This window comes from Salarias fasciatus, chromosome 6 (assembly GCF_902148845.1).
Source record: "Salarias fasciatus chromosome 6, fSalaFa1.1, whole genome shotgun sequence".
In the NCBI taxonomy this organism is placed as follows: Eukaryota; Metazoa; Chordata; class Actinopteri; order Blenniiformes; family Blenniidae; genus Salarias; species Salarias fasciatus.
The window spans coordinates 30,674,607-30,689,219 of NC_043750.1; the positions used below are offsets into that span (position 1 = coordinate 30,674,607).

At 48.4% G+C, this 14,613-nt stretch overlaps 2 protein-coding genes across 2 annotated transcripts; one reads left to right on the forward strand and one right to left on the reverse strand.

The window, feature by feature from the left end:
• Nucleotides 1-2,099: 2,099 nt before the first annotated feature.
• On the reverse strand, nt 2,100-5,093 carry dzank1 (double zinc ribbon and ankyrin repeat domains 1). The gene is made up of 7 exons (XM_030093393.1): nt 4,993-5,093; nt 4,786-4,861; nt 2,909-3,025; nt 2,620-2,836; nt 2,434-2,537; nt 2,279-2,362; nt 2,100-2,207 (listed from the first exon to the last, which is right to left on the reverse strand). The coding sequence occupies exons 1-7, from the start codon at nt 5,091-5,093 to the stop codon at nt 2,100-2,102; spliced, it is 807 nt and encodes a 268-aa protein (XP_029949253.1).
• A 1,681-nt stretch (nt 5,094-6,774) lies between these two features.
• On the forward strand, nt 6,775-9,178 carry polr3f (polymerase (RNA) III (DNA directed) polypeptide F). The gene is made up of 9 exons (XM_030094030.1): nt 6,775-6,937; nt 7,550-7,667; nt 7,755-7,822; nt 7,938-8,005; nt 8,084-8,196; nt 8,297-8,440; nt 8,526-8,633; nt 8,717-8,908; nt 9,006-9,178. Exons 1-9 carry the CDS (start codon nt 6,885-6,887, stop codon nt 9,081-9,083), a joined length of 942 nt encoding a protein of 313 aa, XP_029949890.1. The 5' UTR covers nt 6,775-6,884; the 3' UTR covers nt 9,084-9,178.
• The last annotated feature ends 5,435 nt before the right edge of the window (nt 9,179-14,613 follow it).

The window sequence follows — 14,613 nt, forward strand, 5'->3', positions numbered from 1 at the left end:
GAAATCAAAATGGTGAAACAATCTGCTACAACCTTTGAGTCTCAAAGGTTGTAGCAGATTGTTTCACCATGCCCTCAAAGTTTGAGAGCATTCACGTTTAGTGACCACTGGGATGAAAAGAAGGGTTACAGTTTATAAAGCTTCCTCTTTCAGTTTGACTTTGAATCGATGCAGCCATCAGGAAAGGTAAATCATTTGTCGTTAATCTGCTCAAATATTATTCCCTAAAACACACCCACCCTCATCTTGCCGTCTTTCTACAAGGTATTATTCTTTTTAGATGCCATCTCACATTATCTAGCATCAGTTTGGAAATCTCCTTCCAGAATTACATTTTAAAATCACATGTTGATTCCCAAACGCGCAGGCATGTAAAAATCATGTTAATTATCAGATTCACACGCTCACCTTCACAGATCTAAATTTTAGACATGAAGAAATGATGTGTTTTCTCCTTTAATATACTAAATCTGTTTGACTATTCCCTCAGGCCATGTCTTGTGCCAACAAAGTGGTGTCCTATGAGATCGTCCTCGCCATCACCAGGCTGATCAAGAAGTGTGGAAAGGAGCTGCAGGTGGTCATATGGGACATCCCAGGGCCAGCTCTCGGCATCCGTGTTCCGTGTGAGCGCGCCACCATGCTGCACCCCGCCCTCCCAATATCTGGAGCATGGACATACCTGTCAACCTGTCATCATGACAACAGGGACCACTTCCACTTCAGTTCTGTTCCATGTGCACACTGAACTTTCTGTTTGATGAATTACAGATGATGGTTATGTTCAAGGCAAAAAAAAAAGTACTACCAACAGATCTACAAAAGACATTTTCCCTTATAGAGAAAGAAGGAAGAAGGAAAGGGCACTTTAGGTGTCAAATTGCAAGGATAGCATAAAACAAATGTTTACTTCAGTAGTGAAAAAATATTCTGGTTAAAAAAGTATTTAAAGAGAAAAATCAGGGTGTTTTTCTATTACTGGAAATGGGGGTGGGGGCTGTGGTTCAGTGGGGAGAGCAGGCATCTTGCAATCGGGAGGTTGTTAGTTTGATTCCTGTCTCCCCCTGTCTGCATGTCGAAGTGTCCTTGGGCAAGACACTGAACCCTGAATTGCCCCAGTGGATGGACTGCGCGCCTTGCACGGCTGCCGCCCACTGGTGTGTGAATGTGAGTGTGAATGGGTAGATGTGATAATGCAGTGTAAAGCGCTTTGGGTTCTGTTCATGTAGAGGAAAAACGCTATTTAAGTGTAGTCCATTTACCATTCACTGTCTTGTTCTGTTGTAGATGGGAGTCATCCACCTCATCTGATAATTAAGCCAACCGGTGTTGGCAGGTGTTGCTTTGGCTGGTTGTTTAGTATTTATGTTTATTTATGTAGCTATCAGAAAGAGAAATGGAAAGATAATCACTGTTTGAGCCCCCATTTTTACTGCTTAAGTTAGTTTATTCAGCAAGAAAGGTTTCCTTTGACCAGAAACAACACAGATGTATCCCAAAAGACAATAAGACGATGTACAAGAAGCATCATTGCGGGGGGAAAATTCTCAGCTTTTATTTACACTGGAACAAAAGTAGGATGTCTAAAATGATACATAGCTTCTAAAAACTGTTGCAGTCTATGGGAAGTTCTGAAACACTCCAGGTCCAAGCTGTTCTAAAGCATCCCAATTACCTATAACTTCCGGTAGAAACATCTCGAGTCCAGTGGACACTGCAGATCAGGAGGACAGACCCTCTCCAGATAAGGCACACGAAAATGGACAAAGAAGACTTCTGGTCTTCTGCTTTATGATCAGATGATACTCCCAGGCTGAGCTTCACTCGTGATCCAGGAGCTCCTGGACACGACCACGACTTGGACCGAGTTCCTCCAGCAGCTGCCAGTCCTTCACCGGGAACCCCACAGCCAATCACAGCACAGCTTCAGTTTACTGCAGCCAATCAGAGCAAAGCTTCCATTCGCCACAGCTTTCTTACCTGAGGAGTGTGTTTGAGTGTCAGTCCATCTCCTCCTGCCAGAAACACAAAAACTTGTTACAGCTCTGACTGGACGGCTGTTTCTCAGCAGACTGGTGTGTCCTCTGACTGTTTTCTGATTATTCACTTTCGGTTTTATTCCGGTTCTTACTGTGGATGCCGCGCTCCATGGCGTTGCTCAGAGTATTGGCAAACGCTGTTCTGACGGTGCCACCGTCGGGAGGCATCTGAGGACAAACGGATGCCATGTCAGCTTCTCGGAACTCATCGACCAAAGTGAAGGAGGAGTCCAACATACCTTCATCTGCTCGTGCTTCACCGACTCAAAGCTCACTGTCACACTGACCTCCGAACCGTCCTCCCGGACCACCGCAGAGACCACCTGAGAGACACCGCACTCACGGTCAGCCACAGTGCCCTCCGCAGGGTGAGGAGGGGCTGGGCGAGACATACCCGGCCCAGGCGGGGCTCTCCCAGCACGGCTCTGAAGGAGGCGTGGTTCTGGGCGTAGCTCCTCAGGTGGGCGCACACGTGATCCAGCTGCTTCCTCCAAAAACCTGAAGATTAGAAAGTCAGAGGAGCTGCATGGCAACGGCGTGACCACCACACACACACACAGCCAGGGGAAGGGGGGGTCACCTCTGCCAGGGCTGATGGCGCTCTGCGGTGGCCGCTGGTCTCTGCCCGTCAGCTCCCTGTTAAGCCGCAGCACCTCCTGCTGCTCCTTCCTCTGCAGCTTGGTGGCTGATGGGTAATAAAGTCCCACGGTCTGGGTGTGCTGATCCACGGTGGGCGGGGCTTCCTTCTCATTTGAGGCGGTGCCAGTTGAGGGCACCTCCCTCCACGTGGCATCAGGCTGCAGCAAACACACACCTCAGCTAACAGTGACGTGCTGAGTGGACGGAGTGACATCGAGGGTGAGACGCACCTGGTCACTGGCGATGACGGACTGAAGAAGGACGCCGCAGTACGCACAGAAGTGAGCGTTCAGGGATCCACTGGCACCACAGCGCCAACACATCACACAGCGGAGTGCGGGACCACACTGAAAACACACGCCAGCTTAGCCCACCCACACACTCCTCCATGTAGTGTGTGTGTGTGCGTGTGTGTGTGTTTAACCTTGCAGGTACCGTCTCTGGCCTCACTCTCCTTCATTTGTCTGCAAATGGAACTGAAGCACTTTCTGTCTTCTGCTGCATGGCCACAGGGGGCGCTGCAGCTCCCCCCACACTGCTCCTGCAGCACGGACTACAGTCAGTCTCACCTCTGCAGGCGATCTCACTGTGGGGACGGGTCGTCGTGGTTACCTGGTGAAGATCACTCTCACAGGTCACACACGTGGAGATGTGGACCGGATTCCCAGTTCCACAACAAACACACACCACATGATCCTGCAAACAACAAACACACAATGCGATCCTGTAAACCTCATGTTGTGTATGTCCAGTATGAGTAACCCTTCCTCCTCGTGCACAGCTCCACACAGGTGAGCTCAGGAGTGATCGCCATACCTGTCGTCCCTCAGCAGGGGGCGGCCTCTGTGCCGGTCGTGGAGGGATGAAGGCGCCACAGTCTGCACAGAAGCCAGAACACGGGTCTGAAAGACGCATGCTGTCACACTGAGGACACTGAGGGAGTAGAGTTGATGGGACAGAGGGATTTGGACACTGCATTTGGGACTCCTTGGTGATGTGGCGTCTGGATTAAAGCAAAAACAGGTTAAATGACCTTTGGGTGAGTTTTGTCTTGACTCCAGCTGTGGTAGAGAGGTGTGGAGCTCTGGCAGTGTGCTGACAGAAGAGCTGTCTCATTCATTTGTGTGGAGCTTACTGTGGGAAGCTGGCATGTCGATGAAGGCGAGACTTCGGTGTGCTGCTGCGCTCGGCATCAGCCTGACAGACAGGAGAGAGAAGTGTAACACTGTGTAACCTTATACCACCTGGACTCTGATGAGACGGCCCACCTTGGGCTGGGTGTGTGTGGAGCCGCCTGTCCTCGTGGCAGTAGCCATGGGCTCAGAGCCGAAGCGGGCGTTCAGAAAACGAGGGCCAGCTGGAGGACTGGCGTTTGCCACAATCCTCACCTCTGAACACGGAGAGAGGAGTTTGAACATCTTCAGAGTTAAAAAAAAAATCAAATCATGACTCTGACTGCCTATCCTCAGAGTTCCAGCTCCTCTGAACATAAGAAACAGGAGATCTGACCTGTTGACTTCAGACCGTCAGCTGTGTCTGACGTTCCATCAGAGCAGAGCTGAAAGCAGAGGAGGACCAGTGTAAACAATGAGTGAGAGCAGCTGATGTAAGTGTACTTTACAACAGACTGACAGCCGTCATTGGCAACAGCATTATGGGATGTGTCATTGACCTCAAACATGAATGTCTAAAACAATCAACCAATCCCATTATTGTGTGAATCAATCACTACTTGTGAATGGGTCCATGTGACCGACTGGATAAAGTGTGTTGAGACTGCTCAAGCAGGAAACTGTCCTATATCAGCCAACAGGAGGTATCCTGATCCTTTTCTGACTCCTCCCACACGCTACCTCAACAGTGCAGGATTTCTTCTCATGAAGCATCTCCGTCCTCACCTCCATCTCCACAGGCTCAGACCTGGGGTCCTGATCACAAGATGCACACACTGCACAAAGCTCCTATCCTGGCCACCTCTCCTGCATCCCTTCATTGCTGCATTGCTGTCATGATGACTGCTACCAACACCAGAGGGAGACATCCTGTACATATGACCTTCTGACTGCAGGAGGTGCCCAGGTGTCAGACAGCAACCAGGTTTGGTTACCTGCTGGACGTTCTGCCCGCTGTCCACAAGGTCCACCAGGAAGACCTTTGTTACCACAGAGCTCTGCCGGCCGTCGCTGTGAATGCACGCGCACACACACAAAAACACACAAACACACACACACACACACACACACACACACACACACATTAACTGAGGAGCGGAAGCATCTCCTGATGAGAGCTGAGTCCTTGTTTGCGTCCTCACCTGGTGATGGCCACGGCTCTAACAGTCCGTCCGGCAGGCAGCATGATGGCCTCGGTGTATTTCTTGGTGGTATCTGCTGCTCTTCGTTGGCCCCGAACCATCACGGGCTTCGACCCATCCAAAGTAAAAAAGATGACCGCACCTTCTGTCTCTTCAGAGATACCACTTGTCACTCAGGTAAACTGCAACAGCCAATCAGAGGGCCCCTGCACACGTGGGGCCCCGGGCTGCAGTCTAGGACAGCCATGCGTTAATCTGCGCCTGATGATCAGACAGCCTGAGTGAATGTAGATGCTGTGGGGTGTTACCTGATTGGATGGACACAGGTGTGTTAGTGTCGATGTGGTTCTTAGCCCGCTGAGCTGGTGGGTGGATGATGGGAATGATGAGTGGAGCTGAGACTGCCCCTGCTGCCATGACGGCAGCGTTCTGCTGATCTATCGCTTGATCGAATGGCGTTGATATCGCTGAAAGCCTGAGAGGAAGCCTGGTCGTCACACATCAACACTGCTGTAAACATCAGAAGTGAGAGACCAGTCAAAGGTAAGTAACTTGTACACAAAGGAAGTTGTTTTCCTGTTCCTGAACAAAGAATTTTTAGTTATCTCCAACAAGAGAGCTTCCACTGCAGTTCCTAATTTTATCTTGAGCAACTTAACCACCACTTGAGCATTAGCACATAAGCATCTCCATGGAAGGGAGACTGTGAAAGTCACGTGACTGTGGGCAGTGCTGAGCAGTCACGTGAGTTTCACGACCACACTAAACACTTTGCGTTAGAAACAGTTATCTACTTTTCATATTTTGTGATAATCCAGATTTTAAAAGTTGCTTTTTTTCGTCATTGCTAAAATTCTTTTTCACTAAAATCAGCTTGTTGCAAATGATTTCCGATCATTTCTGATCAGAATGCTCTACTAACTCCAATTCAAAGCACTTTTTTCAGTCACCATCCATTCAGACATGAACCCTGTATTTTCTGATGTCTGTAATCAAGTGGTAAATGGACTGTAAATAAAGTTGGGGGTGAAAAAGCGCTTGCTAATTTCTCACCTAAAGCTCGTCCGCGCTTGTTTACAAGAGCGTCTCCATGGAAACCTGCGGAGAACATGTGGTGCGCTCCTTTCAGCAGTGTGAAGCAGGCAGGCGGTGGGCGGGGTGGACCGCAAAGGTTGCCTTATGTACACGCCTACCTTCCGGGCTGCGCTGGTGTGTAATTTCTAGTTAATGTGATTTAAATTCACAAATACGTAAATAAAATTTAAAAAAAAAATGTATAGATCTGAAATTAATATTTTTGTATTGATACTGATAGTTCTTTTTAGTTGCTAAAATCAGCCACATAGCTGTATCACGTAATGCATATGAAATACAACAAACAAAAAAAAAAAAAACAAAACGAATCAACATAAATGCTTAAGGTGTCAGACTGAACCAGAAACAAACAAAAAATTCTGTTTAATTCAGCTGGATTTCATCAAAAGGCACATTGAGCCAATCGGGAGAAACAAACTGTTTGTTTTTGTTGTATTATTAGTCAGGCAGTTTTTAGGACACTCACAAAATCGTTGCCAGATTGGTAAGTTTCCGCCCGATCTGGTTTCATGCACTCTTTGAAAAAAGTGTGTGTTTTTCACTCTTGTGAATTGTTCCGTCTTATGTAATGTGTTTACAGTTTTACGTTTGTGGAGAGTGTGAGGCTCGGTTTCATTTTGTGTCTAGGCTGGAAACTGTCAGCGATATCTGGCAACCCTGACCGGTCCCGGTGTAAGGACCCGCTCCAGCCGCCTGCCCTATGCGTCTGCCTGTTGGAAGAGCTAGTAGCTAACAGCTGACGGTGCGGTGCTGTGCGGTTAAAACCGCACGGCTCACACGCAACGTGAAGCGGAGCGATGGCGGAGGTGAAGGTGAAGAAGGAGGTTGATGCTACAGACGTGGAGAACAGGTCAGTGGGCACGCGCCGCGCGCTCAGCACTCCGTCCGGGTTGCGTCAGTTTTAAAGTCCTCCCGTTAGTTTATCACCAAACACACGCGGGACTCGGTCCGCGTCTGAAAACACGTTTCTTAATGCGGTCTCTTCTGTTCGGCTGCTGGACTTGGACCAGTCAGAGCCTCCTCACAGGAGGACGGCTGACACGTTGAAGGTGTCATGGTTAAAAGTTTTGGTTGCAGAGAGATGTCCGACGCTGGGCCGGAGATTTCTGGGATAAAGTCTGTGGGTATGGAGAGAAAACAGAAGCCGAACTTGAGTTTGGGTCCTACACTTGTGGAGAAAATATACAGTCTTTTTCTCCAGCCTCAAAATTCTACCAAAAACACAGTTGATGGCATTGAGCACGAATCTGAATGGAGTTTGGCTCAAAATATCTACCAGGAGCTGTGGACATTCAAGTCACGCAATTTGTGCTCTGTAGAGTAATATTAATACATTTTTTTAACGTTTGTTATTCTACACTGTCACACAAGTAAATGTAAAGACGGATAGCTTGTTTGTGGTTGTTGTTACGTCCTTCTTTCATGTGTTGTTGTTGTTGTTCATTTGTTTCCCTCTCTCCAGGATCAAAGAGTTGTGTCGGCAGTTCCCTCAGGGAATCACTGACCAGGTCATTCAGAATGACCTCCCTCACCTGGAGCCTCAACAGAGAGCCATGGCCATCAACAAGCTACTGTCACTGGTTGGTCCCTGCCAACATCACTCCACGGTCCTTTCTGATTGGTTCACACTGAAGATGATTTCCTGAGTGAAGCTGTTGTTGTTTCAGGGTCAGTTGGAGCTCATGAGGAACAGCTCGGGCCTGCTGTACCGGCTGAAGGACGCACAACATGGCAGGTACACAACACAGCCGGGACAACGGGGCAGATTCAGAACGGGCTCACAGCAGACGCACCACAGAGAGGCTGGCAGCGTGTGTCCCTGTCACAGTGTTGTGTCTTGTCTTTGACAGTAAGATGAAGGGTTCAGACAATCAGGAGAAGTTGGTGTATCAGATCATCGAGGACGCCGGGAACAAAGGTGTGTGTGTGTGTGTGTGAGTGTGAGTGTGTGTGTGTGTGTGCGCAACAACAATGCAAATTGTATTTTGTGTTTCAGGGATCTGGAGCCGAGAGATTCGCTTCAAATCAAATCTTCCTCTGACGGAGATCAACAAGATCCTGAAGAACCTGGAGAGCAAAAAGCTCATCAAGGCTGTGAAATCTGTGGCTGTGAGGACATACAACAACACAGCAATAGCAACAACATCATACAACGATGCACCCGATGAAAGCACCTTATACAGAGCTGTGCGTGTGTCTGTGTGTGTAGGCCTCCAAGAAGAAAGTATACATGTTGTACAACCTGCAGCCGGACCGCTCAGTGACAGGAGGGGCGTGGTACAGCGATCAGGACTTTGAGTCCGAGTTTGTAGAAGTTCTCAACCAACAGTGCTACAAGTTCCTGCAGAGCAAGGTGCTGCACAGCAGACACACAAAAGGTTCAACACGTTTATTTTTTTAATGCAAATGTTAACGTTCAGCATTGCACGTATGTGTAGGCGGAGGCGGCCCGGGACAGTAAACAGAGCCCCATGGTTCAGAGGAACAGCTCCTTTGCCTCCTCACATGAAGTGTGGAAGTACATCTGTGAGCTCGGCATCAGCAAGGTGACGTCCCTGACATCACAGCTCAAACACACCAGCCACACGGCCCGTCTGACCCTATGAGAGTGTGTGTGTGTGTGTCTCAGGTGGAGCTTTCCATGGAGGACATTGAGACGATCCTCAACACGCTGATCTTTGACGGGAAGGTGGAGATGACTGTGATTGCAGCGAAAGAAGGAACGGTGGGCAGCGTTGACGGATACATGAAACTTTACCGTGGCGTCAACGCCATCATCCCGCCGACTGGCCTGGTGAAGACGCCCTGCGGACTCTGTCCGGTAAACACACACACACACACACACACACACACACACACACACACACACAGATTATATTGTCTACATTTTATTTGATATGTGTGTATTCCCTCCTCAGGTGTTTGACGACTGTCATGATGGAGGAGAGATTTCTCCGTCTACCTGCATCTACATGAGCGAGTGGTTGGACTTCTGACATCCAAACCTGGATGTCAAAAAATATTTGTGATAAGAATTATGTTTGCTGCTTCAGTTGTATTTTTTTTAATAAAAGTTGGGTCTGCCTTCAGTGCTGTCTGTGTGGCTGGTCTCGTCCCACCCGCCATGGATGCCATGCACTCTGGATGTGGGCCAGCAGGGGGCGCTGTTGTGTCAATTTTTGATTTTGTCTGGTTCCTGAGGTCAAAACTGTCTCAGTGGCAATGCGGTGGAAAGATGGTTTATATGGCTGTCACGCTTATTATGGCCACAGAGTTACTGTTTGAACCATGTACTCATTATTTTAATCACAACCTTGATCTCATTCTCACTTTTGGTGAAGGCACTCATCAACAGCTTATTCCGAAACCCGAATCTACAGCACCTGGGAGGAGGTGTCTGTCAGACAAGGCTGTGGCTAAAGTTAAAGAAATGATCTCATCAATATGTACTTCAACTCCATCTGTGAACATACTTATCCACGCTCAGGTGGATTTTGCCGTAGAGGGAGAAACAGCCTCATTTCTCTCTACGCTCAATCTTATTGATTCTCTGAAGATAAAAGTAGCAACTCAGAGGAGGATAGCTTCATAGTTTGACCAGCAACTGCCAGCATTTAAGAAGTCTGAGAGAGAGTTTGTTAATCTGCTAAAAAAAAAAAAAACTACCTATTATTCCTTAATAAAAGTAAACAGGATGAACAAGCACTAACGCCAGACTGGTAAAAAGTCACCACTCTGTTGAACCTTTGAGCAGCCTTGACTTTGTAAACTTCAATTACAAAATTAGAACTTTTAGGGATAAAATTGAAGACTTCGACTTTCCAAAGCTGTTAAAGATCGATCAACCACATCCTTAGATTTGTCAGTAGAACTTGTGTTACAGATAATGGCTTCCATCTTGTGGAGCTCCCTTCACTTCTCATTTGTGTCTTCATCTGAACCGTGTCTGTTAGATCCTGCAGTTCTTCTTCAGAACAAGATCAAATCAACCTATTTTTAGTAACGGTTACTGTTATTGAACCTCTTTAAAAGTCCTCTCTTGAGTCAGGTGTTTTGACAAGTTACTGGCCAATATCCAAGCTTCCCTCCATAAAAGTCCTAGAAAAGTTGCTGCATTTCTGTACAAATGATCTACTGAAGTCTGTTCAGTCAGGTTTTAGAGCACAGAGACAGCTCTGGTCAAAGTTAATGATCTCCTCATGGCCTCAGACAAAGAACTGGTCTCCATTCTTGTGCTGTTATATCTCAATGCTGCGCATTGATCAAACATCCGACTACAAAGACCGGAACAGATCATCAGGATTAGAACTAAACTAGTTTCAATAATACTAACACCATTTTACATTACTGCTCAGGGGAGACACACAATAAAGCTCTTTACAATCGTACATTCTTGAAAAACCATTAAAAATGTCAGTTTTAGTGAGGGCATTAATTCTTTATTTATGCAGTCCAACACTCTCAAACCAGGATCTGGAGTAAAACAAAAGAAAAAGCACAGGTAATGTTCAAACTGAGGAATAATGTAATAATACAGTTTAAAATACTTCTGGTAAAATGTATAAGCTGTTGTACTTTTTTGCCTGTTTTTTTTTTATTTATTTATATATATTCATCTTCAGTAATTCACATGTTTGGAATAAAATAAACAAGTAACAGAAAACAACCAGTGATCATACACAGCTTTGAGACTGGAGAGTTTCAGACTGAGACGAAGTGCATCTGAGCCGTGCGAGTGTTCAATCGATGTGTTTACAGTCGGATGCGAATATCCAGTGTTTCCCATCAGAGCTCATTAGGAGGCTCCATCCGGCTGTAATGGACTCAGTGCTGACCTGACAGCATCACCTTACACACACCCACACACACACACCCACACACAACACACACACACACACACACACCACACACACACACACACACACCACACACACACACACACAGCCTCACTGTGTAAGCAATGTATGACTGAGGTCAGAGCTGCAATGGCCATCAGAACACAGCCCCAGATCATCCCTCCATCCCTCTTCTGTTGTGTTAACCTCTCATTCAGCGTCATGAGGGCGAGGGCCTGGTGGGTCAGTCCTGACAGGTCACCAGTCCATCAGAGACACACAGCCACACACTGGGCAGGTTAGGGTCACCAGGATCAATTCTTCTGGAGAGTGAGGAGACCAGAAAACCCAGACACATGTGGAGAACATGCAAACTCCATACCAGAAGCCTGATTGGTATATAACTGACATAAGGGAGATATTTCATGCTCAAAGATTTTATATGTAGAATTTTAGTTGTGATAATATTTCACAGATTAATTAAATAATTGTTACAAATTTAATTACACGTTTTTGCTAAATTTAATTGCAGCCTCATGTGATAATACTTACATAGGACTTACAGATGATTTTAGTTCCATGTGAGCGTTGTTCGATGTTTTTGCGTTACATGTTGGAGAGTAAAGGAACATTTCAACTTTAGGCTGCAGGAGGAAGGAGGAGGAAGAGGAGGAATAATGAGGAGAAGCGAGAGGAAGGCTGGTGAGGAGGAGGAGCAGTGGTGGAGGAGGAGGAGGAGGGGGAGGAGGAGGGCAGTGCGGATTCCTTCCCGTCATTCCCTGCAGCAGCAGCGGTAACAGCCCCCTCCCTCCCCCCGGTCCTCTCGGTCCCTCCCTCCGGTTCTCTTGATCCGTGTCTCCGTCGTCTCTCCGGTCTGCAGACTCCTTCGTGCCGGCTGCAGTGGTTTGGAGCCTCGGTGTGAGCCCCGGAGCAGGTAACCCCTGGTTTTCTACCCCATTTCCATTGTTGCTGTGATTGGAGGGACGGAGGGGGTTTTTTTGGAGGAGGAGGAGGGGGGTCGCTGGAGCTTCGCAGCCCGGCTAACTTCGACATATTTCGGGCGGCCGCGGCGCGATCCGCCCGGCCGGAGGCTGCGGCCCGGACCGGAGCATCCTCTCCCGGGTCCAGCGCGCGGCCCGGCCCGCTGCTCGAGCCCCGCCGACGGCCGCCAGTGCGGGCCGGAGGATGGAGGAGAATAACGGTGCGCCATGCGAGGACGCGAAAACAGGCGTGGCCGCGGAGGAGGGGGAGGAGGAGGAGGAGGAGGAGGAGGCGCAGCGGTGTGTTCATGTGTGTGTCCGGGACAATAAACACACGTTCTCCCCGCTCCGTGCGTGTGTATTTTTAGCGGAGGTTCGGGCTCCAGGCAGCCGGCCTCACAGCTGCAGTCCCTCGGCCGAATGCGGCTCCGCGGGCCGCTGCGCAGTTCACCTCACCGCGGGAGAAAATGCTGGAAACCCGCAGCGGGACGGAGGTGGCCGGGCCGCGGCCTCCGCACCCCGCAATGCCCCGAAAACACGCTGCGGGAGCGTCCCGCACGACACCGCGTTCATGATGCGTTCATGTCAGCTCCACAGAGCTCTGTTTACATCCGGATGTTGTGATGTAGGCCCGCAGCCTCCACCCTGCAGTCTGGGGCATCCACCCTGAAGTGTAACATCCACCCTGAAGTCTAACATCCACCCTGAAGTCTAACATCCACCTACAGCCTTCCCCTTGCAGCCTGTACCTCCACCCTATAACCTTCAGATGATTGAGGAACCAAATCTGATTTTCGTTGACGCCTCACAAATCAAATAACTTCTTCCAAGGACAAAATTATTCAACCGCACATCACCATAATATTAAAGCTACCTGTGTGAACCCGGGTCGTGTTCCTCGTTTGTAGGAGAACCGTCCAGGAGGTGACGTTTGGATTTCTGACTTCTCACATCGATGCTCGCACTGAAGGTCACTGCCAGAACCTTTGTGACGGTTCGGCTTGTCTCTGTAAATAAGTCCAGGACGTCATGAACACTCAAGGAACTGCTTGCGTACACTCTCAACTCCCACACTAGTTTTAGATCTGCTGGGAAAGTTTGTACCCACCCTCTGATAGATCAGGATTAGTTCTGGTTGGTTTTGGTTGGTTCTAGGTAGTCCTGGTTCGTTCTGGGTAGTTCTGGTTGATTGGTTCTTGATAGTCCTGGTTGGTTTTTGGTAGTTCTGGTTGGTTTGGTTGGTTCTGGTTGGTTTTGCTTGGTTCTAGCCTAGGTAATTGTGGTTGGTTTTGGTTGGTTCTTGATAGTCCTGGTTCATTCTGGGTAGTCCTGGTTAATTGGTCCTTGATAGTCCTGGCTGGTTCTTGGTAGTTCTCGTCGATTTTGGTTGGTTCTGGTTGGTTTTGCTTGGTTCTAAGTAGTTGTGGTTGGTTGGTTGGTTTGGTTGGTGGTTTTGCTTGGTTCTGGGTAGTTCTGGTTGGTACAGGGTCTGTCAGACTAACTGGAGGCGGTACAGTTTTTGAAAGTGTAGCCACATTGCTCAGCTTTTTCTGACGGAAGCTTCTGTTTCTGATTGTTCGATCCTGCCCGGCGCTCACTGGAGTTATTTTTCTTCAAGCGGGGGAGAATGTCGGCTGTTTGAGATGCAGGGATGGAGCTGAGAGGGTTTCTGCTGGCTGTGGACGGGCGCGGTCAGCTCTCCAGGAAATGGCTCTGTTTGTGTGCCGATAAAAACAATAACTCCACCTCATCCTGCTCGCTCCGTCCCGTTGGTCTGCGTGTTCCTGAACGGCTCCACTGAACCCCCCAATGACCTCAGGGACATCAAATCAAGATGATTAACTCACAGTTTCACTCAGTTTGTCAATAAAAACACCTTCTCCTCCTCCTTAGAGTATTAGAAGAGAAGAGTGGGAAAAAACCTGCTCTTTTCATTTTGAAATGCAGCAAACAATGTCCAACAGGACTTTCTTCTTGCTCATGCTAGGTTCTAGGAGTGTTTGCTACTTTCTGGTCATTCCTGCTGGTATAAGCTTCCAGTGGATCAATGCAAACCACATCAACCCAACACTCTGCACAGTAACCTGCTCCAGCCGCTGCTGCTGCTGCTGCTGCTAGCCCTGCCAGGCAGCCAGGCTGAAGCTAATGAGCCATCATTTACCCAGAGACACTGATGCACCAGGTCTGAGAGGATAACAGCTCCTCTGCCTGGAGCTTTCAAGGCAGGCTTCGGGAAGTTACTGGAAGAGTCTGAATGCACGGCGCGGCACACGCTAATGCACGGAGGACCGGAGTGATGTGATGGACAGAGGGAGTTTCAGAGACGTTGATCATGTGGGTTTGAAATGATGGAGTGGCGTCCGGCATGACACCTGGACTCTTAACCTGGGCGGAAGGACAAGCAGAGCAGCTGTCGACGGACTCAGGACTTCAGGGGGGATTTAGAACCGACGAGGAGAACTTCTGTTGTGTCACTGTTGAGTTTGAGTGAGTTGAAGGAGAACCAGGACATGATGACAGGTAGAGGGAGGTGGGTGGGAGGCTGACTGCGCTTGTGCGAGTGTTGTTATTGTTGCAGTATTGCAGCTGTGTTTTTTGTAACAATTATTTTTGTTGTGTTAGTGTTGCTGCTCGTGTATTGATACTGTATTTGTGTCATTCATATTTTATTATTTTTGCTGTTGTGTTGTGTTCGCATTGTTGGTGTTGTG

Bases quoted from the DNA above. Each gene is read 5' to 3' on its own strand.
- polr3f (XM_030094030.1), top strand. From the start codon at position 6,885: ATGGCGGAGGTGAAGGTGAAGAAGGAGGTTGATGCTACAGACGTGGAG. The intron at 7,823-7,937 runs GTACACAACACA...TGTCTTTGACAG, and splicing joins AAGGACGCACAACATGGCAG to TAAGATGAAGGGTTCAGACA. The intron at 8,909-9,005 runs GTAAACACACAC...TTCCCTCCTCAG, and splicing joins CGCCCTGCGGACTCTGTCCG to GTGTTTGACGACTGTCATGA.
- dzank1 (XM_030093393.1), bottom strand. From the start codon at position 5,093: ATGGTTCGGGGCCAACGAAGAGCAGCAGATACCACCAAGAAATACACC. The intron at 3,026-4,785 runs GTAACCAAACCT...GTGTGTTTTCAG, and splicing joins GCGGGCAGAACGTCCAGCAG to TGTGGTCCCGCACTCCGCTG. The intron at 2,208-2,278 runs GTATGTTGGACT...GTTTGTCCTCAG, and splicing joins TGAAGCACGAGCAGATGAAG to ATGCCTCCCGACGGTGGCAC.